The 26,452-nt window shown below is 39.7% G+C and overlaps 1 protein-coding gene across 4 annotated transcripts in view; it reads left to right on the forward strand.

Moving 5' to 3' along the window:
- Window positions 1–25,804, forward strand: part of RPS6KA5 (ribosomal protein S6 kinase A5) — a 53,772-nt gene extending 27,968 nt beyond the window's left edge. For 3 of the 4 annotated variants that reach the window (XM_054972142.1, XM_054972144.1, XM_054972145.1), the window contains 9 exons: window positions 6,118–6,279; window positions 10,028–10,153; window positions 12,276–12,409; window positions 14,544–14,637; window positions 15,992–16,162; window positions 18,998–19,189; window positions 21,532–21,691; window positions 22,553–22,716; window positions 25,056–25,804. In XM_054972142.1, coding sequence (XP_054828117.1) covers window positions 6,118–6,279; window positions 10,028–10,153; window positions 12,276–12,409; window positions 14,544–14,637; window positions 15,992–16,162; window positions 18,998–19,189; window positions 21,532–21,691; window positions 22,553–22,716; window positions 25,056–25,295 — 1,443 coding nt within the window. In that variant the 3' untranslated portion in view covers window positions 25,296–25,804. Of the gene's footprint in view, window positions 1–6,117; window positions 6,280–10,027; window positions 10,154–12,275; window positions 12,410–14,543; window positions 14,638–15,991; window positions 16,163–18,997; window positions 19,194–21,531; window positions 21,692–22,552; window positions 22,717–25,055 lie in introns of all 4 variants that reach the window. The other variant, XM_054972143.1, reaches the window with a different exon arrangement.
- The last annotated feature ends 648 nt before the right edge of the window (window positions 25,805–26,452 follow it).

A 26,452-nucleotide genomic window follows, 5' to 3' on the forward strand; every position in this document is an offset into this window, starting at 1 on the left:
GGTCCTGACCAGTGACCATAGCTAATAGGTTGAAGCACAATGAACAAATATCTAAATTTAAAGCACTACACCATATGGTTGTGCACCCAAAAAAAATCAAAAATTTGAATTTGGTATGCTTTGAGCCTCCCAAAACTTGGAATTCTGGGAACACAAAACAGATTCTTTAATTCAGTTCAGTTATATTAGAGCCCAACAGAACCAGTATCGTTTACCAGGCACTGGGTTCAGCCAGTGGGGGAAAACCACAGAACATAACCAAGCAGTACCAAGCCACAAGCACAAAGCATTCCCTTGTTTCATTTTCATAGGGTTGGAAGGGACCTCAAGGATCATCTAGTCCCAACCCCCTGCACAATGCAGGAAATTCACAAATATCTCCCCCCCCACACACACACATCCAATGACCCTTACTCCATGCCCAGAAGATGGCAAAACACTGTCAGGATCCCTAGCCAAACTGGCCGGGGGGAAATTGCTACCTGACCCAAGGTGGCGATCGGCCTTACCTTGAGCTTGTATGAAGGAGCCACGAGAACTAAGCGCTGAGGTAACCCTTCCTGCCCTCCCTCTCATGATCTGCCTAGGTTCACAGAATAAGCATTGTTATCAAATGGCTATCTAGCCTCTGCTTAAAAACCTCCAAAGAAGGAGAGCCCACCACTTCCCAAGGAAGCCTGTTCCACTGAGGGACTGGTCTCATTGTCAGGAAGTTCTTCCTAATGATTAGCTGAAAACTTTTAATTTTCTGGTTCTGATGTTGACCTACAAAGCCCAGCATACCTTCGGGACCACCTCTCTTATGTTCCCTGGAGGTCGCTTCGATCAGCTAATAAGCAGTTGCTGATGGTCCCTGGCCCCAGGGAGGTCCATCTGGCTTCTACCAGAGCCAGGGCCTTTTTGGTCCTGGCTCCGACCTGGTGGAACTCTGTCTGAGGAAACTAGGGCCCGGCGGGATTTGTTATCTTTCCGCCGGGCCTGCAAGATGGAGTTGTTCCGCCAGGCATTTGGTGGGGGCTAGGCTGTCCTCTCGCCAGCCATACCACTGAAGACCGTCCACCACTCATGCAGGAGCTCATAAGTGGGGCACAGGACATGATGTAAGAGCCAAGCCCTGCGCCCAAAATGCTGTATTTTAATATTTATTCTGCCAATCGAGAAATTTTGGTGTATATGGAATAGTGTTTTAATGTTTGTTTATAGTATTTTTATTGTTTTAAAACTGTATGTTACAAATTGTATGCTGTTACACCGCCTTGAGCCTGTCTGATGGGGAGAGCGGTCTAGAAATGCAATAAATAAATAATTTTAATTTCAACCCCTTGATTCTGGTCCGACCTTCTGGGGCAGCAGAAAACAACTCCACGCCATCCTCTATGTGATACCCTTCAAGTACTTGAAGATGATTATGATATCACTTCCCAGTTATCTCCTCTCCAGGCTAAACATACTGAGCTCCTGCAACCTAACCTCATAGGACGATTTCCAGACTCTTCACCATCTTTGTTTTGCCCTCTGCTGGACACATTCTAGCTTGTCTATATCCTTCTGAAATTGTGGTCCCCAAAACTGAATACCATACTCTAGGTGAGGTCTAACCAGAGCAGAGTAGAGCGATACCATCATTTTGCGTGATCTGGACACTATGCTTCTGTTGATACAGCCCAAAATTGCATTTGTCTTTTTAGCCACCAAATCACACTGCTGACTCATATTCAGTATATGAGTCCTTTTCGCAGATATTTCTGCCAGGACAAGTCTCCCCCATCTTATAATTATGCATTTGATTTTTCCTACCTAAATGCAGAACTTTGCATTTATCTCTGTTGAAATTCATTTTATTTGCTTTAGCCCAGTTTTCCAGCCTGTTGGGATCATCCTCTATCCCGACTCTGTCTTCTACCATATTTGTTACCCCTCCCAATTTAGTTTGGTTCTGTTAGGCTTTATCTGGGATGAACTCAGCTTTCATTTGGGAGTATGCCTTGGCCATGGCAGCCTTGCCTCAGTGTGTTTCTGCAGTGGGAGTCAGCTTTGACTTTTTCCTGATAGGAAACAATGGAGTGGTTGGGAGTGCCTTTTGGGGGCCCCATAGAATTGGCTCCAGGGATCCAATCTTCCTGAAACTTGGCAAGTGTTTAGAGGATATTCAGGAGTAGGTCTCCTGAAAATTTTATTGAATTTTCTTGAAAAATGTCATCCCCTGCCCCCTGAATAGCCCCCAAATAGTTTTTCCCATAGGGAATAATGGAGAGTGGCTGGGGGCAACTTCTTTGGGTGCAATCTTCATGAAACTGGGGGGTGGGATGTCTTTACAGGACTGTCAGGAGTAGCTTCCTTGCAAATCTGGTAGACTTTAGTTGAAAAATGACCCTTCTCCCTTCTCTGAAAAAAGGCGGGAACTGCTATTTCTTTGCAGGGAAGCAGCAAAGGAATAGCCAGAGCTTGTCTACTGAATTTTACCAAATTAATTCGGTGGCCTGAGTTTGAAATACCGAATCTGATTCAGTGTTGCTTATTTTGATCTGAAAAAGCCAAATTTTGCTGAATCCGCAAAAACTTGGCTTTTTCCCAAATTCTAGATTCAACTGGGACACTCCTACTACACAAGAGTACATCCTGCAAAGCAGGGATCAAAGCCTTTTCCTGCCTCAGTTAGGTTCAAGGATTCAGCACTTGTCCTAGCTGATAAATGAAGTATAATAATCATTATAATTATATTTGTTATTTGCTACCAGTCCACCAGATGCTTGGGCTGGAATTTTTTGGTCCTTTGCTGACTCAGATTTTATCCAAGAATCTAGGACTTGCTGAGGTATCACTTTATGTGCCATGTTCCAAATAGTGCAGGAGTTTGCAACTGTCCAATTGTTATTCTGTCTATGCTGATATCACCTAGATTTTCAGTTGGTCCTCTTGAAATCGTACCTAGCGCTTCTGTCACTACTGGAAATAACCATTGTATGCTTCTCAAAAAGATGCTGAGCTTCAAATCTTAGATCTTGATATTTTGTTATCTTTTCTATCATTTTCTTTTTAAAAATGTTGTTATTATTGTCATAGTCCATGTTTCTCCGGTGGTCCTAGGAATGGGGCAGTCCTTACTTTTTGCGATATAGCTCAGCCTCTCCGAAGGCAGGGTCAGTCAGCTGATTTTGATCATGGAGGGGAGGGGCTTGTCCCTGGAATCACCAGTCTTTCTGGCCCTGTCATCCGAGCAGGACGTCTTCAGCAACACTCTGCAGAGCACAGTGGTCCCAGTGAAGAAGAAACTGCCAGAGATGAGCCAGGCATGGCGACATGTGCCTGTAATCCCAGTACTTGGGGAGGCCGAGGCCACAGGCGGTGCAGAGCTCACAAGGGAAAGGAAAGGCCCTACCGCCTACCCCACCCCCGTTTCTCTTGAAGTGATGGTGAGCATTAGAGCTGGCAGCCCTAGGTTACTCCTAGGTTCCATGGCCACAACTGCAAAACTCCACCGAGGTTCCCCACCTTCAGGTTGGGAGGAACCTTCCCCCTCAGAAGGCCAGAGGGTGCGGTGTTTGAGTCTGTGGTAGCCTGTTGTAGAGACCAATATTATTGGGAACTCCCTCAGGCTTGGAAGAAGCAGCCTCCAGCAGCAGCAGAGGACCTGCTCCAACCCCTGAAGGACAAATGATCAGCAGAGTAAACTTTTTGGAACTCAGAGCCATCAGACACGGTATGGTAGACTCTCAGAATCTTCCCACAGGTCACTATATGTTTATACAGAGGACAACTCTGATGCAGACTGGCTAAGCCAGAGAGTGATGAACCAAGCAGAATGGATGCTATCCAGAGGGATAGCATCTCGTCTACCACAGTTTTTGACAAGGTGCAAGAAGGAGAAACCCTCAAACCATAGGGATAGATGATGTGAGCAGCAAGCTGCCTTCACACGTCTTGTATGTCTTCTCCAGTACAGCTATTGCACAGAGCTGTTCAGAAGATCACACTGTAAAGTGCACAAGTGATGCTAATAGCAACCTTCAGATCCAGAAAGACATGGGCTCAAAACCTTTCAAGCATGGATCCCTTGCACCTCCACTGAAGGAGGGCCCATTGATGCAGGGATCAATACGACACCCCTGACCAGCTATGACAAGCCTCACAGTGTGGAGGTCGAACACAAACAACTAATAGGGTTGGATTAAGCAAAAGGCATGATGGGTACTATGCTAACCTCCAGGAAGAGTTCCACAGAGTATATAAAAAATTCCTGCAGAGTTCCCCGAACAGTGCATGGATAGAGTCATGTAACCTTTTGGGGCTAATTAGGGAGTTACTATCTTTCAAGAGGGGTTGAAGAAAAGTCTTCATATCAGCACCCTTAGACAACAGGTAGTGACCATCCCAACTATTAGGGATTCTAGGAAGGGAAGTTCCCTTATATATCAACTTCATGGCAATGGATTCTAAAAGGGGACCTCATTGTTGAATCTTCCAAGGATTCGCTGGGTCTTTTTTTCCCTCGTGAAATATTAATCTGGTATTGAGAGCATTATACAAAAGATGCCTTGAGCCTATGATCTCATGTCCCCAAAGGAACAGACATTTAAAGCCAACTTTCAGATGAGAATAAAATCAGCTAGACAAGTGTCAGTATGGCAGGCACTAGCAGTAGATAGAGATCCATGCCCTTTCCTCCAAGATGGCAGAGCAAGTTATGAACAAAAACAACTTTCTTCCAAAGGTGAATTCCATGTTTTCATAGGACAAGAGAGATAGTACTTCCCTCCTTCTAACCTAATCCAAAGCACAGGAAGGAAGAAAAACCTACTTTGATGTATGTAGAGATGTGAGATTCCACTTGGGCAGGACTAAACAGTTTTTCACAAATCTGGGACGCTAGTTGTGTGTTTGTAGGAAGTCCTCCTTGAGACACAACAGTGTCCTTTTCTTGGCTAAGTAGGTAAAGCAGAAGGTACCTAGTACTGGCATGTCAAGCCAGAGGTCTGGGGATGCCCAAAGACGTCAGGGCATGCTCACTAAAGGAAACAGCGACACAGGCAGCCTAGAAATCCTTTAGTTGTTAGAAACGATCGATAAGGTGGTCACATGGAAATCAGTATATTCTCTCATCAAGAAATATAGGATAGGTAAGTTGTCTTCCCCAGACACAACCTTCCGCAGGAGGGTACTACAACACACCCTCTAGGCCTGGAAGACGGACTACCCACCCTAGGGAATACCGCTCGTGTATGTCCCAAAAGTAAGGACTGCCCCACTCCTAGGACCACTGGAGAATGGAAGATTTGTATTCACTTACTGTGAAGCTTCCTTTCTCGGTGGTCCAGGAGTGGGGCAGTCCTACCCACCCAAGTTCCTTGCAGGGCGGCTTCTAGGATTGGATGAAAGGTTAGGACGATAGTTTTCCTCCCAGTGGATTCAAGGGAGGGACCTTTCTGTTTATTTTTTTAAAAATGAGGGAAGTTATTATTTTCCCTCTTGGTATCGTGATGGGGAGTCAGGGCTTGGGAACAGACTAGTGATTCCAGGGACAAGCCCCTCCTCTCTGGGATCAGCTGACTGACCCTGCCTTCGGAGAGGAGGAGCTATATCCCAAAAGTAAGAACTGCTGTACTCCTGGACCACCGAGAAAGGAAGCTTCACGTAAGTGAATACAAATCTTCCATTCTCATTGAGACTCAAGCAGCATTAAACAGTACAAATCAATACGATCAATGGTTGGCACATTCAATAAACAATTCAATAGGATATGGATTACATTTGAAAAAGCCAATATGGAGCTGAAAACAATGCTGAAACAAAACATAAGCAATAAATGATGCGGAAACTACCAAGTAGGAGCATACTTAACAGCAACAGACAATGCACAGTAGTATAGTCCTCATCCCTTGACCAAAACATCTCTCTGAACCATTTCCTTACAGCACTGTCCTATTACATGCGTTAAAAAGGCCTTTCTGAGTAATATGAGTTTGTGGAAAACCAGGAGAGTGGGCGCTTTCCTGACTCTCAGGCTCCCCTGAACCATTTTCAGAGGCTGTTGCTAGCAGAAAACTGGATCAACATCAACTTGCAGTAAGGGTTTCTTTTCCTATTGGCTTCTTAACTTCATTTCATATTTTGATTTAGAAAATAAACTGGGATGACATGGCTGCCAAAAAAGTGTCAGCTCCATTTAAGCCAATAATTCGTGACGAATTGGATGTTAGTAACTTTGCAGAGGAGTTTACAGAAATGGATCCAACATACTCTCCAGCAACCACTCCACAAGCTGCAGATAAGCTCTTCCAGGTAATTGCTGTATAATAATGTTAATTTGTAGGTGTTTGTGTTGAGATTGTGGTAGAAAGAGTTAAAATATAAAAAATAAATGTAGGGATTTGTTTAAATGAATGAAAATTACTAGTATAAAGGTAAAGTCAAGATTTCTGTGTGTGTTATATGCCATCAAGTTTATGGCGACCCTGTGAATTAAAGACAACCTTCAGAATATCCTATCATTGACAGGCTTGCTCACGTCTTGCAGACTGAAGGCTGTGGCTTCCTTTTTTGAGTCAATCGTTTATGTTAATATAATAATTGTGCTTAATATAATAACTGTGCTTATATACCACCTTCTAGACATATTAGTGCCATTCTCAGATGAGTGAACAAAGTCAGTGTCATTATTATCCCTACAATATAGCTGGAGAGCTGGGGCTGAGAGGAGTGGCTTACTCAAGGATGTTTGATGAGCTCATGACAGCAGTGGGATTTGAACCAGCAGAGTGCTGATTTGTAGCCTAACTATGCTACTACTATGCTACAACAGCTCTCATTCTCATAATTTTTCCTTCACTTCTATGGACATGCAGAAAATGATTTCTAAATGGTGTGTCTGGCACTGAAAAACCCAGAAAATTAAGGTGAAGAGCTGTTTTGGATATATTGAGTTTGTTTATTTAAAACATAACAAGTAAATGGCAATTGGTAAAGAAATATCTAAAAGGTAAGCAGAGATTCAGGCTGATCAAATCTGGCAAGCATCATTGGGCACGATATGGTCATTGATTTGAAAATGGACAAAACATACACTAAGAGGGATAATATATGATGATTAAAACCAAGTTCTGTTTTATTTTTCCTCTTAGATTGCTCAGTGCAATCTAAGCCTTTCAGTGGGCCTTGAAGGGTGCAGCTCTGCTTAGGAGTAGTGTCACAACTCTGTTCAGCAGATGTGCGAGGACCAACATTTGGAGTGCTGTAAGCTCCAAAATAAATCTGAAGAGAAAAAGGTTCAGATGACATTTTTGTGTCCGTTCACCCGGCTCTACAAATTTAGACTAAGTAGGAAATGATGATTATAATGGGAGAGATCAGGAAATACATTAATTATGCACCGTGTTGCATGCCCTCTTCAGTGAAGATCTGAATCTCTGCATGGTTTGGCCTTTTCAGTGAGCACCTGGGCCAAGGTGCCTGAGTGAAGGAAAGTCAGAGGAGTAATCTAGGCAGATTACCAAAAGAGTAAAGCAAGATGGAGAGATGAAGAAGTAGAAGAAATGCTGTGTCATGGAATCAAAGAAGGAAAGGAAGTGTTGTGAACAGGCACGAGTAGTACAAAGAACAGAGCCTGTGTTGATAAAGTACGTTAGATATGCAGCTCATAAAATCTACTAACAGGACAGGGAAGCTCCATAACAGAAGTCCCTAACTTTTTTGAGTCTCTGCGCTTCTTTAGTATTCTGATAAAGTTGGAGGACATGGCTGCAAAATGACTGCCGTAGGAGATGGTGACAACCACAAAATGTCAGGGAGTGAAGGTATGCATAACACTAATAGTAACTCTTCAGCATTTCAAGCAGAAGCTCTGTTTAAAAGGATGCCTTTTAAAATCAGAATATTGTCTTCAATTTTTTTTGCGTACACATAACTTACTATTTTCAATCATGACGTGAAGATCCTTGTACTGTGGTGGCAGCTGCTGCCAAAGCAACTTTTAAAAATCTGCACAGCCAATCAGAAGTCCTGCTGGGAAAAATCCCAACGTGGCCCTGCCCACTTTCTAAAAACACTTGGCAGTCGCCAGGAAAGTTGTCAGTGGAACAATGGTACCCATGGGAGCCCCTGCTGTATAGGAACAAGAAGGGATAACCAGTCTTTATTAGGGAGACTAAAATGTATGAAGAGGCATTAAAGTTGTCTGGACCCAGAGTGGTCTATGACTTTCTAAAATGATGCATGGCCTCAATAGTTCTAAGCTAGCTCCCAAAAATGTGTGGTTCAAGTTATCTGGGGTTGATAGTTGCTACTTACTTGTACAGAGGAAATGTATTTTTAGAAAACAGTTCCTTGGGGGAGGGGGAATTGCAGGAGGCCGTTACATCCAGTTCCTTCTTGTAGGCTTTCCAGAGGTATCTACTTGGCCACTGTAAGAATGATGGAGTGTAGAACTTTGGTCTGATCTGATAGGGTTGTTCTTACAATGATTCTTATAAGCGTTATTCTAACAAATATGTTTAAAAATCTTCCATGTAAAGTATACCTGTCACCACTGTCATGTAGAGAGGTAGCATATGAGCAGAGTTCTCATTTCCAAAGCTTGATCATGCTCTGGCTCATGTGCTAATACCTCACCTTGACATACCCAGCTGTTCCAGTAGCACTACTCAGTGGAGGAGGTTTTTAAGCATACGAAAAAGGTCTTAAATCTAAAGTGTTGTAGAAAAGAGATGTAATATTTTTCAGTGATCTGGTTGAAGAAGTAAGTGGAAAAATGATGAGTTACACAATATGGGAGAAGGTAATTTTACCATTCATCAGTGCATTCAGAGTGTTTCTGAGCCTGTTGGAACTGAATTTTTTGTAGGATATAAATATAATTTCAGTGTTTTATTTTGGGACTAATAGCACAACCATGTGCTTGCTTATTTTTATGAAAATTCAATTGTGTCCATAAGGATTGAAGCGTTGATGAACTTTTACTATGAATAAAATTAAAGCTAGCTTGTATTTCCTGACAAAATTGCATAAATATGTCTTAATTTAGTTATATTATTTGGACATGAGTAGTTCTACAATTTTCTAAAAGTCTGAACCATTTTATTCTAATTATTAAAAAGTAAATTCCTAAAGCTCAAACGCAGGTCTCCTAAAAATCCTTAAAAGCATGTTTAATTTAGTACTTCAGTGTGGTCTATTGTCCCCTTTTATTAAACATGATCATCCTGTTTGGTTTCAATTGTCCTTTCCTTCATTTTGTTAGAGAATGTTCCACCTTAGGAATAGGTCCTCGATGTCCCTACATGAAACAGAACATCAGAATAGTCAATTACGCTTTATGGCTCAGTTTCAGAGAGTTTCTTTTGTAGCAGTAGAGTTCTTTGACCATTGCTATAACAGGATTTCCCCAGCCCCAGTCTCCTGGAGCCTGATAAGTGAATAGTGCTGATGGTATTAATTACCAGAATCTATTGCCTGGGGACTAGTTCCTTCAGCTTATAAACAGGTGTCTAATGTGCTTTCAGACTTCATCCCATTCAATGTGTACATGGAGACATCTCTGTGCACACAGAATTGCTGAATTGGAATGTATGTATATATTTCCATATCTAAAAATCACTGGAATTCCCTTGTAGATAAGAAAATCAGCAAAAATGTTCTTCCAGGTAGTTCCTCTGACATTTTAGTAAATCACACTAGATTTTACCATGTGCCCTATCATAATATAAACTTCTTTGATACCTAACTATAGGTGTCTTGAGAAGCTAGCCAGTTTGAACCTTTGTCATCAGTGAAAAGAATTGAAGCTGTGAGTCAGTTTTTTAGCATTTTTTAACAATCTTTTATTGGGATTTTTTTGTTGTGGTTTAGATCAGAAGGTGGTATATCTTCTTTCAGATGGGCTTCCTCTACTGTTCTTGATATGGAGTTACAGTTCCTCCTTAAATACAGAGATTTGTGCTCAACTTAAAGCTGATAATTTTTATGTATCAATGAAATTATTGCTAAAATTTTATCTCTGTCTAGAGTTTGTTTATCTTATCTCCTTGGTCTTCAGGGGTATTCCTTCGTTGCTCCTTCTATCTTATTCAAACGCAATGCAGCCACCATGGATCCCATTCAGTTTCTGACAGAAGTTGACCGACCTGGAGTTACAAGTATTGCCAGAAGTGCTATGATGAAGGTAGTACTTACTCTAACTATTTAATATTAAGTGATTGTTCTGTTTACATTGGCTTGAATCCCAACCTGCCATTTTTCAAAGGGACATCTACCGTTCATGCAAGGGTAGTAGCAGCAGTTTCCACAAATCTCTTATTCTTGGTGCATACCTTTCCACGCTGTATTCCATGCCCCTTTTTGGTTTTCCAACTCTTAGAATCTAACCGAGAATTTTTTCATTGCTATCTGTGTGAAGAATACTTAGCTGTAGAAGTCTGCTCTAGGGATGTGCAGTTCAGATTCAGAATTCAGTAAAAACTACCAAATTTACTCAATTTAGTAAAATTCAGTATTACTGAACTGAACACTGTATTACCAAATAACTTAAATTTACCAGATTAATTTAGTTAAATTTGATAAACTTTGGTAAGCTGGCAACTGTCTTCCTTTGCAAAAAAAAAAAACTCCAACAAGAAACACTGCTTCCCACCTTTTTTGATCTAATGAGAGGGGTGGGGGAGGGAATTGGAGTGAGTCAAAGGCAGAAGGGGGAAGGAAGAGAGGGAACAGGGAAGGAAGGGGGAAGGGTGAGTGGCCAATCCTTGTAGCAGCTCTCTTTCTCTGACTGTTGGGATCCTAGAGAAGGAGACTGCCTTTTTAAAACTGCCCTGCAAAGAGTTAAATTTGAGACTTGCCTGTTTGTAAGCCTCCTTTTGGTTTGGGTGATTCTCTGGTGTGATGCTGGTCCTCATAGGGAACAATAGAGAGCGGCAGGTCAGCCTTCTCGGGGTGCTTTTTTGTGGGAGCGGCTTCAGTTTGGTTCTGTTGGGCTTCCCTAAGGATGAGATTGGATTTAAGCGCATGTCTCGGATGTGGCGTCTCTGCCCTGTGCATATGTGCCGCTGGGAAAGAACTTTTAAAAGTTCTCATCATTGGGAACGATGGAGAGTGGCTGGCCAGCCTGCTCAGGAAGTGCTGTTTTTTTGTGGGGCTTCAGTTTGGTTCTGTTGAGCTGTCTGGTGCGTAGCCTGTATATGGGTGTGTGCCTCTGTCCATGGCAGCCTTGGTCCATGTGTTTCTGCAGCGGGAGTCTGCATGGAGTTTCCCCCCACAATAGAAACAAATAAAGTGGCTGGGCCATCTTTTTGGAGGGCCATGAAGTGGCCCCCTGGGGTCCAACCTCCCTGAAACTTTGGGGGTTCTCGAGAGGACACTTAGGAGTATGTCCCCTCCAAACTCAGTTTGCTTGCAAAATGCCACCTCCAGCCCCCTAGACTGCTCCCATAGTTTTTACAATAGGGAATAACGGAGATTGGTGGTGGCTGGGGGCACCTTCTTTGGGGGGGCATAAAATGGCCCCCAGGGTCCAATCTTCATGAAACTTGAGTAGTTAGAGGGCAGTTAGGAATAAGTCCGCTCCAAATTTGGTAAAATTTGTTCCAAATATGCCCCAGGCCACTGGAAATGTCTGAATTGAGTTTCCCAAAGGAAACAATGGCCAAAATTTACAAAATTTGCTTTGCTTTACCAAACAGAACTCAAGAATCAGTTCAGTGTTTAGGAATCACTGAATTTTTTTTCCAGTTCAGTATTACTGAACCAAATCAAATTTTTTCAAGTGCATTCCCAGAGTTCACATTTACTAAAATTTGTGAAAATATAAGCATTGTTTAATTGCCTTTCAAATTGTTAATAATTTTCAGAGCTTTCTTATAGTGCTCTAAAAAATTAAAATCCTTGGACTTCAGAAACCAAGCGCATAAATCTTAGTAGATATTAATCAGACCCCTGATTTTTTTCCTGCTATGCATATTTAACAATAGAACAGTCTCACTCCTGTATTTGTCAAGATTTTCATCTACTGTATATTGTTTTCTGAATATTAAAATACATTTTAATTGAAGATATTCTAAAATTATTATTTTAAGTAAATTATTTATACATTGTAACTTAATCAATATGTTACATGCATTGTTTTTCAGGCAAAAAAAATATATATTATACCAGGAAACCGTAGTCAGTATTATACTATAGTATATAGCACACAATATGGTTAGAACGATAACTCTAAAATAACTTTATTCTTTGTCATTTGATCCTATTTGTTAAATATTATTAAATATAGCCATGATTTTTTTTTCCAGGACTCTCCATTTTATCTTCATTATGAATTGGATCTCAAAGAAAAACCACTGGGAGAAGGAAGCTTTTCCATCTGTCGAAAATGCTTTCACAAGAAAACCAGCCAAGAATATGCAGTAAAAATCATTAGTAAAAGGTATAGACACAGTAAAAACTTTATTTTCTCATTACCTTTCATGAACTTGAGTAATGAAAGCATAATTTAAAAATTAAAAAGTTTGTTTTTAAAAGAAATAAGATGCTTAAACTGTTTAGAATAAGAATTTACAGTATTTACTATATTTTAAGATACTTTATTAAACCAAATGACCACCCTTATAATGTTGCTAAATTTCTCTCCAGATGATCCTTCAGTAGGCAGTATAAGCATGTTAGGTTGTAAAAAAAACCTTTGGTAATATATTCAGAATGTTACTATTCTAAAATGATGTATTACAGTCTGATCTGTAGTAGTTCTTATTTGCTCCACTTTATGCTACATTTTTAATTAAATTCAGTGGGATGGATGGATGCATACTTATTTTCTTTATATCTATCTATCTAGTACATTTTAATCCTGCCTTTCCCCCAGAATGCTCAGGGCATACATGGTTTTCCCTTCCCCCTTTAATCTTCAAAACAACCATGTAAGGTAGGTTAGGTAGAGGGAGGGTGACTGTTCCAGGATGAGCTTCATAGTGAGCAGGAAATTAAACGTGAGTCTTCTAAATACTAGTCTGAGGTTCTAACCATCGTACTGCAGTGACATGCTGTATGGGTTGGTGAAAGGGGAAAATTACTTGGAAGTAAAGGTAGAAGCATTTTGCGTTTGACATGGGAAGAATGTGATTCTCTACACTATACTTGTTAAAAAGGGATTTCTCTATGTTCACATTGTTGAGGTGACCTTTTAGCTATTAGATATTATAATCTCATGTCTGAGTTGGCAAAATTATTCTCTGAGAAGATGGTGTGTTTCAGAAATGCATATATTTATTTAAAACATTCGTTAGCTACCTTTCTACCATGCAGGGCCCTTAAGCCAATATATTCAATAAAAACAATCATAGATAAAAACAAAGTAAAAAAAAAACAGGACTGCCAATAACATAAAAACAATGTTAATTAAAAGCTGTCCTAAATTATTTTTAAAAGTCTTCAGCTGCCTCCTGAAGATCTATAGTGAAGGAATCAGGCGCACTTCCCTGGGGATGCTGTTCCATAATCATGGGACCTACCAGGTGAGCTTCTTTAGCTGATGGGACAGTCATAAGGGCCTCTCCCTGTGTTCTTAATTTCTGGGCAGGAACATATGGGAGAAGATGGTCCTTCAGATACCCCAGTCCCAAGCTATGTAGGGCTTTAAAGGCCAAAAGTCCCAAGCTATGTAGGGCTTTAAAGGCCAAAACCAATATCTTGAATTGTGCTCAGGAGCAGATTGGTAGCCAGTGCAATTGCTGTAATATTGAGGTCACATGATCCCAATATCTGGCCCCAGCTAACTGCAGCATTCTGCACTAGCTTCAGCTTTCAAATGCTTTTCAAGGATAGCCTCAAGTAGAGCACATTGTAACAACTCAGTCTAGACATAACTAAGACATGGATCACTGTGGCTGTTGAACCAGAAACAGATGCAGCTGCCAGTGCTGGGAAACAGCCGAAGCTGGGCAAAAGCACTCCAAACCACTGCAGCCACCTGGTTTTCCAGGCTGTGTTAAGCAGCACTCCTAACCTGTGTACCTGACTTTTCAACTGAAGCATAACTCCATCCAAGACAGGAGAGATCTCAAGTTCCTGGTCTGCCTTTCTGCTAACTTGGAGAACCTCTGTCTTGTCAGGATTCAGTTTCAGCTTTTTCACCCTTATGCAGCTCATTACTGACTCCAGGCACTGGTTCAGAACATCAACAGCATCACTGAAATTAGGTGGAAAAGAATGGTAAAGCGAGGTATCATCTGCATATTGGTGACACCGCAGCCCAAACCTAGTAGAGTTTTTTTCAAAGAGTACCCCTACCAGTATGCCCATCAGCATAATGAGCCTCATCAACTTTTTTTTAAAAAAGGGAGACTTACAAACTAACATATTTGTTTCTTTTGGACACTAGTGTGCCATTGTTACTAAATGTGTTTTTTACATAGCTGATACTCTTTATAATTGCTTCTTTTCAAGAATATCTTATTGATGATATTTAAAACCTGAATGAAGAGGATAAAAATAGATTCTAACACTTACACTTTAACAATTTGTCCTGTTAAATTAATACATGGGCTGACTTCTTAATTTTCCAGACTGGAAGCCAATACCCAGAGAGAAATAACAGCTTTAAAACTCTGTGAAGGACATCCTAACATTGTGAAGCTGTATGAAATTTATCATGATCAGGTATTTGCAATATTGTGGTATAATGTACTCAAACACAGCAAAACACATTTTGCGTACTGTTTGATAGATATGCACTGAATTAATTGATTTATCAGGTTGATAAACTGCACATTCCCTTCCCCTCAGACATCACTGTTTTCTCTTTCGCTTCTGGCTTTGAGGCAAATTCTAGTTTTGGCAAACTATGTCTTTTCTGTGAAACTGGAAGGGAGAGAAAACAGGAAGGAAATTGCAGAGTTCAAGGAAAGGTAGAAAGGGAGAGAAGAGAGCTTGAGGATCCAAGGTTTGTTCATATATTGCCAAAGCATGGTTTGGTGTGCATAGAAACATAGTCACTCTTTCTCAGCTGCATTATAACAATAATAAAATATGTCCAGCAAAAATACAAGCAAATGAAGCAATATGTTGGTTCATAGCATAGTTCTGTTGTTAAGAGCCATCATGCTTGAGTAAAAAAAATGATTTGACTGCATTATCCTGTCTTTTCTCATTCTATTCAACAAACAATAAGCCAGTAATTCCCAAGATACGTACTTGAATGCTGTGAGAGAGCTTTTGGTGGACTGTAAGAAATTTTAATTGTGAACAAGTTCTATTAAGTCAAAGTTAATACTCAGAGAGGATGCTTCCAGTTATCTTTTTGAATTATTTACAGCCTTGTCCAGGTCCCTTTCTAGTTAGCCCCTACTATGGCTGGTTATATGTGTTTACTACAGGATCATTCAATCACTCTCAATGTTGGACTTCAGTAAAATTATCTAACGCCCAGGTACACCCAGAAAATAGCTAATGCAGAAGCAGAGATGGTAGGATTTTCTGAGGATGGCTAGTTCTTACTGTGACATTCTGCAGAAAACTTCTTTGAGTATACAAGTGACTTGTTCCTTCAGTTCTAATTCTGGAAGACGACTTGCTTCAACACATGGAAATCTTAAAAACACAACAGTAGGCAAATTCAGTGATATACTATTTTGTTTCTGTTTTCCTTTCATCTGTTCTTAGAACAAATTCTCAAATAGTTTTTTGAACTCCAAAGAATTTACATTCATTAAATAGGACATAAGAAGAGCTCATAAGAAGATTAGAGTAGTCTTCTCTAGATCTAGTCACAGTAGCCAACCAGTTACTCTGGAGGGTGCCAACAACAGGGCATAGAGACTGAGACATTCCCATGATGTTGCCTCCTGGCACTGGTTTACTTCCTTGGAATAGAGTGGTTCCCTTTAGTCACCGCGGCTGGTAGCCACAATACATCTATCTTCCTCGAATCTGTCATACTTATTTTGATTATTATTCCTTGTTGATTTGAAATACTTGTCTAAAAATACTTGCATACATATATATCATTTTCTAGCTCCACACATTTCTAGTAATGGAACTTCTGAAAGGAGGTGAATTGCTTGAACGTATCCGGAAAAAGAAACTCTTCAGTGAGACTGAAGCCAGTTATATCATGCGCAGACTTGTTTCAGCAGTGAGCCATATGCATGATGTAGGAGTGGTCCATAGAGATCTAAAGCCTGAGGTATGGTATGATTTAACTTTCTATAATGTCAAAGCTGTCCCGTAATCATTAAAGCAGCACATCCTCCTTAGAGTGAAGTTTATAATGACTACTGTTGTTTATGAAATTGAGCATCTATCTTTTTTTCCTAGGTAAATAGTTTTAGTGATAATTCTATCCTTAGTTATTCTCTAGGGTCCCATTAAATTGGTGAGCCTTAAAGTAGTCTTGTAATTGGCTGCTTGCCTTGTTATCCTTGAGTAAAAATTGCCACAGTGTAATTGTCACTACCACAGAGGGTAAATGTCATTATACTGCCATGTGCTTGTTTGGTTCTGCTGATGATTATTGTGCTAAACTTCCAGCACTTCATGCTAGCTAGCTGTCTGGCTGTCCATCAAGCATATGCCCCTTTACTATTTTCTTATTTAATATGTTAATAAGAATTAATTAGTTTAATATTAATATTTAATATTTAATCCCATTCTCCTGGCTTTCTGCAGACTATGCAAGACTGAATTATTCTGAAGGGCTATCTACTCAAATTATAGGGCTGTGTCATAAGTAATAGCTCAAAGAGATATCTTGGTAAGGGATAGGGACTATAGTCTAGGCTTGTCTGCTAATGTAGATACATTCCTACTGGGTAGTTCAACTTTGCTAAAGATGTCACATTAATAACTTATGCTTTATATTCAGAGAGTTTTCATCTATGTACTTGGCTTACTGCTAGTTCTTCAGATTTGCAAATACCATACCCTTGTATCTGATTTCATTGAGTGTCCTAAGTGCTGATCATGTTGCATTTTTGCTCTGTGAATCCTTGAGAATGCCCTCAAGTCATAGCTGACTTATGGTGACCCCTGGTGGGGTTTTCTTGGCAAGAGATTAACAGAGGTGGTTTGCCATTGCCTGCCTCTGCAGCCCTGGTCTTCCTTGATGGTCTCCCATCCAATTACTAACCAAGTCCAATCCTGCTTAGCTTCTGAGAGCAGACATTGATTATAGTATATTTACTGGCAGTGTGTAATCTGCTTTGGATCTCAGTGAGAAAAGCAGACTTAATTAATTAATATTTTAGAAATTGTGCATTAGCTGATCATTATTCACCTGACTTTTGTTGCACAAGGCAAATAAAACATATCTAGGATCTGAGGATGCATTGATGCACTTTTTACTGCTCTTGTCTACAACATTATTCCACTGTGCTATTTTTGAGTGTTTTGTGGGAACAGATTTTATTTATTTAAACATTTCTTAGCAGCCTTTCTACTTTTCAGGAACTCAAGGTGGCTTACAATACACATCTTGTATAATGTACATCTTTCCTCTTATTAAAATTTATCATTCTAATTGTTGCAAATAAGGCAATTGTGTAACTGCCATTACTCCCATCCTGCAGTCACTCCATTGGCTACCTATCAGTTACCATGCTCAGTTCAAGTTACTGGTTATTACATACAAAGCTTTTCACGGCCTTGGCTTGGCATTCCCTCCCTATGTCCCTCCACAGCAGCTTCGCTCATCTGAACAGGGTCTGTTGCAGGTGCCAGCCTGCACATGGGTGAAATCAACAGCAGCCCATACACAAGCTTTCTCTGTGGTGGCCCCTACCCTGTGGAACGGCCTGCCTGAGGAGGTTAGGAGAGCCCCCACTCTCCTGACTTTTCAGAAACAATGCAAAACTGAATTATTCAAAAAGGCCTTTTACTCAGATAGGAGGGTGGTATTGTAGGGAGGGGGTCTCAGGGCCCATAGACTTCATGTTGCCTTACATATCTGTTGCTTTAAATATGTATTCCTATCTACCACCCGTGCTTCATGTTGTCTACTGTCAGTCCTTTTACTCAGATAGGAGGGTGGTATTGTAGAATTATGTTCTATTTCAGCAATTTTTCAACTCCCTATTGGATCCTTGCTAATGCTGTGTCTTTGTAAACTTGTTTTTATTTCTCCTATGACATTGGTTATGGAAATGTCCTTGCTACTGTATGGAAATGTCCTTGCTACTGATTTTACTTACCTCACACTATGTAATCCGTCTTGAGTCTCAGTGAGAAAGGCAGACTATAAATGACAAATAAATAAAAATATAAAAATGTTTTCTATCAGAGGAGAGGGGACAGAATGGTTGCTGGATGAGGGCCTTTAAAAACGTTAGTGTAGACTTCCCTGAGAGATTGTATTAAGGTACTACTCTTTAATGAGGTATTAATTTTTCTAACAACCAACCCATGGTGAATTGTTAACAGATCTTGTGATTAGGTAGTCCATGTGACATTGGAAGCAGGGGAACAAATCCCCCAAGCCTCTTGTGACAGGGGATGAGTGAGGAGTTGCCTCCATCAGTTGGCCATCCAGCTGTGGGTGGTTGTGTTCATAACCATCCCATAAATCTGCTCTCCAGTAAAGAGACTGAATTCTTAGTTTTATCCATACAGTTGATAGATCTGTTGGGTTATTTTTATGGAGCTATTTATATATAACCATTTATGTTTGTGTTTCCTTTTTATGCTTTCCTACTTTTAACTATTTTTTGATGACTCCTTGATTTTGATATATGTATCATAGACATCAATGCACATAAAGCATAGCTACCTGTAGGCTTTTTTAGTGGAGAATGGGGGTTATTTGGTGGGTTTTATTTTATATTTTACATTTAAGTTTAGTGGGTTTTATTGTATATTTTATGTTTGAATTTGTAAGCTACCTTGAGCCTTGGGGAAAAACAGGATATGAATATTTTAATAACTAAATAAAAATATAAGCAGATCTCTTCCTCTAACTTCAGTGCTAGTGTTTAGTGTTGTACTGAAACACTTGTAAATATCTAAGTTTAAAATATTCTTTTTTTAGAATTTATTATTCACTGATGAAAGTGATAATTCTGAAATAAAAATAATTGATTTTGGATTTGCCCGCTTAAAACCACCTGACAATCAGCCTCTTAAGACTCCATGTTTTACTCTTCACTATGCTGCTCCAGAACTCTTAAATCATAATGGTTATGATGAATCATGTGACCTCTGGAGCCTAGGAGTCATTTTGGTAAGTAAGTACTTTAACATTTTTGGTGACTCTGGAGGGAGGGACTTCCTTCAGCAACCCTAGTTCCTCTCTGTCTAGCTAGCAGATCATAAGCCTCGCTCTTACCTGATTAGCTTTAACACTGTTGATGATTATGATGAATTATCCTTCAGCTGTGGTTAATGCGAGAGCAGGAAACTTACTCAGGAAACGCTACAGAGTCAAAGTGGCTGATGGCCTTAATGCTGGACCTCTTTCTGAACCAATGTTTCCCAACCAGAGTCCCATGGATCCCTGGGTACTTCAGAACATTGTCAGAGGTTCCACAAGAAATTGTGGAATAAAGAGATAAAAAATTTGAAATACCATGAAAAATTCCAGCTATCCCTTGAAATATCGTGGTTATTAAGGTTATGTAAGATGACTTCTATCTTTCTTACCTATCTAGCTCTTTACAAATAATTTTTTTTTAGTATAATTTAGCAGTAATTAAATTGTGGTCCTTGCTATCAACTTTTTCTGGCTTGTAAACATTTCCATAGGTAGGGGTTCCTTGGAATTTGAAAAATTAATTTAGGGGTTTTTCTATGGAAAAAAGGTTAGGAAACACTGAATTTTTTCTACACTGGCTCAGTGTTACAGAAATAGGAGAAATTGGGCCAGTGCGTTTTACAGGGATGTAGAATATGAGATTAGAATCATAGAATCATAGGGTTGACAGGGACCTCTAGGGTCATCTAATTCAATCCCCTGCACAATCAGGAAATTCACAAATACCTCTCCCACCCCCCCCCACCCACCCACACACACACACACACACCCAGTGACCCTTACTCCATGCCCAGAAGATAGCAAAACACCATCAGGACCCCTAGCCAAACTGGCCTGGAGAAAATTGCTACCTGACTCCAAGTTGGTGATCGGCCTTACCCCAGGTATGTAAGAAGGGGCCACAAGAACTAAGCACTGAGGTAACCCTGCCTTCCCTTTCACGATCTGCCTAGGTTCACAGAACAAGCATTGCTGTCAGATGTCCATCTAACTTCTGTTTAAAAACCTCCAAAGAAGGAGAGCCCACCACTTCCTGAGGAAGCCTGTTCCACTGAGGGACCGCTCTAACTGTCAGGAAGTTCTTCCCAATGTTTAGCTGAAAACTTTTGATTTAATTTCAACTCATTGGTTCTGGTCTGACCTTCTGGGGCAACAGAAAACAACTCTACGCCATCCTTTATCTGATAGCCCTTCAAGTAGTTGAAGATAGTTATCATATCACCTCTCAGTTGTCTTCTCTCAGGCTAATCATACTGAGCTCCTTCAACCTTTCCTCATAGGACTTGATCTCCAGACCCTTCACCATCTTCGTTTTGCCCTCCTCTGGACATGTTCCAGCTTGTCTATACCCTTTTGAAATTGTGGTGCCCAAAACTGAACACAGTACTCTAGGTGAGGTCTAACCAGAGCAGAGTAGAGCCATACCATGACTTCGCATGATCTGAACGCCATGCTTCTGTTGATACAGCCCAAAATCGAATTTGTCTTTTTAGCTATCACATCACACTGCTGACTCATCTTCAGTGTATGGTCTACTAAGACCCCTATATCCTTTTCGCAGGTACTATTGCCAAAACAAGTCTCCCCCATCCTATAATTATGCATTTGATTTTTCGTACCTATGCAGAACTTTGCATTTATCTCTGTTGAATTTCATTTTATTTATTTTAGCCCAGTTTTCCAGTCCTGTATTCTGACTCTGTCTTTGACTGTATTTGCTACCCCCCCAATTTAGTATCATCTGCAAATTTAATAAGCATTACTTCATCCAATTCATTTATAAAAATGTTGAACAGAACAGGTCCCAGGACCTATCCCTGAGGCACTCTACTTGTCACTCTTCTCCAAGAGGAGGAGGCACCATTAACAAGCAGGCTTTGGGTGCGATCTGTCAACCAGTTACAGATTCACCTAACAGTAATGGGATCCAAAGCACGTTTCCAACTTGTCAACAAGGATATTATGTGGAATCTTAACAAAAGCCTACTGAAATTGAGATAAACTATTTCTATAGCATTTTAGCACTTGGTTCTAAAGAAGCTGAAATTCATTCTGTGACACCACTCTGTGATTTGTGAAAATATTAGCTTCTTTAAATGGCTTATTAAAAGATATCATCTAGGTTTTATTTTTGAAACAAGTATAAATTATCATGTTTTGAATTTGTAAGATAATTAATAAGCTATGCACAAATTGCTGTTCAAAATATTAATGCTTGAAAAAAATGATCTTAAAGACATTTTAATGTTGAGGGTAATTGTTACATTTTATGTTGTACTCTTCACTGATTTGTATTTTCCTTTTTTCAAAAGTATACAATGCTGTCAGGACAAGTACCCTTCCAATCTCAAGATAAAAGTATGACATGCACAAATGCATTGGAAATTATGAAGAAAATTAAAAGAGGGGAGTTTTCATTTGGAGGAGATGCTTGGAAAAATGTATCTCAAGAAGCCAAAGATTTGATACAAGGTATATATTGACCAATAATTTCTCTTAATATTTTCCAAGGAAAACTACAACACATATCAAGATCAACAGCCCTAATTAATTCCTTTGGCCCTGATCCAGTATGCTTGCACCAGTCTTTTTTGGAAAAGCTCTGTTTCAGCAGTTCCCTCTAAATTTCCAGCTTGGATGTAAAACCAGGAGGATTTGACTCACAATTTCTGCTAATAAAGGACATTTGTTGGAGTGCTTTGTATTTTCTCCCTATTCTACCAGCAGTACCCTGTGTTACTTTTGAGGGTCAGGATGGAACCCACAGTAGGGAAGGGTGATTTTGCCAAAATTCCCCACCACCACCATCACCCTTGCATGAGCAGAAGAAGCTCTGTGAAAGAAGCAAAAATTCATGAAAGAGCAAGGGGGTGACAGTAACCTATTTCCTCCTTGCCACAGCTTCTTGAGCTTTGCAGCTTACTGTTCTCGAGGCAGCACAGGAGGCTTCTGGGGGAAGGAATAGCTGATAAAAATAACTTGTATGATCTCACTGCCTTCATGGAAGCCTTGAATGCAATTGGTAATTTGGGGGCCTTGAAAAATTAAGTTTCTTCAGGTAAATATTACATTTTTTAAAGGACATCTGTTTCTGGACCACAACTGTGATCTTTTGGCTATGTAGCATTAAAATTTCTTGCAATTTTTATAAAGACGTTATGATTGTAAATTGTTATGAATATTTTTCTTAATACAAATTCTCTCTTAATAAATTGATTTCTACATCCTTAACATTTCTTTCTGTGTTGACTATAGTCAGCATTCCATTTTTGTTTATAAGTAAGGACTGTTAAAAAGATAAACAATAATTCATTGCTTTTAAATTCCTGTTAGGACTTCTTACAGTCGATCCAAATAAAAGAATTAAAATGACCAGTTTGAGATATAATGAATGGCTTCAAGATGGTAGCCAGCTGTCATCCAACCCATTAATGACTCCGGACAATTTAGGATCTTCAGGAGCTGCTGTCCACACTTATGTCAAAGCAACCTTTCATGTAAGCTCATATAATCATACTTCTGAAACATTAATTATGGTTCTTTACCCACCTAGTTAAAGCAAGTTGTATTTTTAGATATTCACAAAAAATACTGAGTGTCTTGGCTGAAACTCAAGTATATCTCATCTTGGCTTCTTTTGCCTGGCACCTCCACCTTCCCTGCAGCAATCCTTATGGGCTTCTTGAACACCCAATACTTGATGCTGAAGCAGTGGAATGGTGGAGTTACAGGAACTGAGCAGTTGGATTGGAAGTTACTGTAGTATCACAGCAAGAATGGAGAGGTGTCAGACCCCACTCTTCAGTCATCCTGTGGGATAATCCTTTTCCACCCTTTCCCCCTTATACTTGTCCATTCTATTTGTTGAGCCCAAGCAGAGGTCTGTTTTGTGAGTGCATCCATTATGTTGATAATGGGAAATAGTAGAAGGAATTAGGGGTGTGCACTAAAAAAAAAAATCTGGGTATCAGGAAGGCCATAAATATCAGTATTCCCTTATATTGTGTCTTCCAATATGGGTTTGATATTTGGATCTGAGGTTTGGGGGAGGACTCTGAAAATAACCAGGTCCATTATTACCTACGGGGGAATCTTTCTGGGGGTCTGGAGTGGCTGTTTTTGAAACAAATAATATCAAAATTGCAGCAGTGTGAGGGCTGCCTGCCTATTAAAGATCCCTCCCCCAACCTCAGATCCAAATATATTAGGGCAAAGGGTGCAATTCTATAGGCCCCTGAACAAGGTGCCCCTAGCTACTCTCCATTGTTTACTATGGGGGTAAGGGGGATCCAATGCTTTCTCCAGGGCAAAAAAAGCCTTAATTTGGACACACAGGAGCAACCACTCACTTTCAAAAGGCTCCCAATACAAAAAGAACCAACAAAGCCCAACAGAATCAAAGCCAGACCAGCAGAACCAACCTAGCAGCAGAAATAAAGCACAAAATAAGGCAGCCAAGCACACACTCCAGAAAATCTTGCCCTGATGCTGCCTGCAGTCAAGTCAGGGTTTTTCTAGGCTGTGAGAGAATTGCTGTGATCGGATAGACAGTTGAGCTTCTCCTAATGTGTGATTCCATTTACCTGTGAAAGTTGCCTCCCTTTCTCCTTACATTTTTGGCTCAGGAAACCTTCCAAAGTAAGAAAAACAAGCTGCTGCAACTTTTAAAATGACCTTTAAAATGTGGGGAAATAACCAGGATCTGAATACCAGTATATCTCAGATATAGAGCTAGTTTCCTGAATATACCCCGAGATGACCAATAACGTATTTTTCGGGTATATTTTTAAACTAGAAATATCAAAGTGCACACCCTAGAAGGAATATTATTTTAAGATTATAATGATGAAAACATATACACATAATGAAAATTCTTAGTGTGCCGTATCAAGGCATTAGAGCAGATACTGTATTGTCGAAGGCTTTTCACGGCCGGAGCAGATATTGTATTGTCGAAGGCTTTTCACGGCCGGAGCAGATATTGTATTGTCGAAGGCTTTTCACGGCCGGAGCAGATATTGTGTAATAAGGAATGGCCATTCTCATGAGAGACTCAGAATCTACATTAGGTAAAGGATAAAGGGAGACTGAAAGGAAAGAAAAATGAACCTAACCTATTGCTTCCTTTCAGTTTCAGTTGCACTTTCTACTGAGGTTGTTCTTAGTTCCTTCCTTTTTTTTAGTTCGTTCTTTAAAATGTTTTTTAAAAAACAAAAATCCAGTTTTGTGTTTAGCTCTCCTTCAAGTTTGTGACTGCTCTGCACCAGTGTTTTACAGGAAAAAGCTTTATCATTATACTTGATTCCTTCATCTGCAGATCTGTAAATTTATCCAAATCTATTTATCTGAAATATGGACTAGTTAATTTAAATGCTCCCAATGGCTGGACTGAAGCTTTCCAAAAAAAGGGAGTAGGTATAAGTCAGCCTCGTAACTTGTGCTTAACTTGCTTCCTATTCAGATGCAGGTAAATTACTGTTTGTGAAATTTCCAGAGTTTTATGCGCACACACAACCCTCCTGGGGAAAAAAAACTTACAGGTTAACATCATTAATATCATCAGTAGATAAGTAAAATGTAGATGCTAGATGTTAATTAAGATGTCTACGCAGAAATTGCTTGCAATTCATATCGTGGTTATTGTCTGCCTTATTAAAAATTCCTGTCCTCCAGTTCTCTAGAACAGTAGCCAACAATAGAAATTTATTAATCTCTTACATTTTTAGGAATTTGTAATGTGAGCGCATGGGCAAAATATTGTTAATACTTCTAGTTGTAAACAACTGAACACTGACTAGTTTAAATATGCAAAATTTTATTTATTAATCTGAAACAGGCCTTTAACAAGTACAAGCGGGAAGGATTTTGCCTCCAGACTGTTGACAAGGCTCCTCTTGCAAAAAGGAGGAAGATGAAAAAGACAAGCACAAGTACAGAAACACGAAGCAGTTCCAGTGAAAGTTCTCATTCTTCCTCTTCTCATTCACATGGTAAAACTACTCCTACAAAGACACTACAGCCAACAAATCCCACAGACAGCAATAATCCAGAGACCATCTTCCAGTTCTCTGAATGAAAAGCAGGGAAACTTCCTCTGTTAAGGAAATGGCTATAAACTTGCTGATATATGCACTCCTTTCAACACAGCAAAGTGTGTTAATTTTAAAAACTTCTGCATTAGGCATACATTTTTTATAAATTTTCTTTTTAAATGTTCTGGTTTAGTCCTAATCTACATGTTAAAGTGCTGTGTCACCAGAATCCAGATCAGAACTGCATGTTCCAAAACACTTTTGTATGTTGCTTGTAAGAAACCCAAAGCTCAAGGAAATGAAAACAGTCTCAAAGCTTCATTTCCCAGCCATGGCTACCTGCCCCAGATGCAGTTAGTTTTTCTTTGGAAACTTCTGTATAAATAGAAGAGTGACAAACTGAGGTGTCTGGATTGTCAGGACTAAAAATACCTCCTTCTACATGTTCAGCACCTACATTACTTCTACAGGACACATGCATGAGAATAATTAAGCCCCATCTTCTTTGGCATGAAGAAAGGATGTATAAGACATAAGTAACATTTGGCTAATGCAGCGTTTTGGTTTCTGATATGCAAAACTATATAAATTCTACTTTAGATTTTTACCATTTTGTTTGTTTTGCTTTCAAGGAATATTTTAGGGTTTTTAAATGATTCAGAGACACTGATTTATTTCTAAAATGAGCCTGCCATTGCATTCAATACTAAAATATATTTAAGCGGTTTCTGAACAAGTAGTTATATTTATCTTATACATTATGCCTAGATTTTAAATATGAAATTAGTTTCTCAAGTGGGATTCTATATTTCAGTTCAGTTGTAGGCCCAAATTATGCATGTAGTGATACCTAATGTATTTTATAAGGTGCTATGTAGTTGTAGCAAACTATTCAATTGTTTTTTATGCTACATACAGCAACTGCATGGCTTGGTATGCATATCAGTCTTGATGAGTAATTGAAAAAGGCAGTGAATGCCTCTCAGAGATGCTGTGTAACCTGCTCTGGTAATTTTGCTAAAAAATTACAAGTTTATAGCACCATTCAGCCTCGTAATATTAAGCTTTTGTTTTCTTGCCATTATTCTCATTCCAATACGCAATACTCCTCAGATTTTGCCCTCTATCATGTTGGGGCATGTTTAAACTTTCAGCCATTATGCACTGGGAAAACTAAAGGGACTTTCTGTCAAACACTGTG

This window comes from Eublepharis macularius, chromosome 2 (genome assembly GCF_028583425.1).
Source record: "Eublepharis macularius isolate TG4126 chromosome 2, MPM_Emac_v1.0, whole genome shotgun sequence".
In the NCBI taxonomy this organism is placed as follows: Eukaryota; Metazoa; Chordata; class Lepidosauria; order Squamata; family Eublepharidae; genus Eublepharis; species Eublepharis macularius.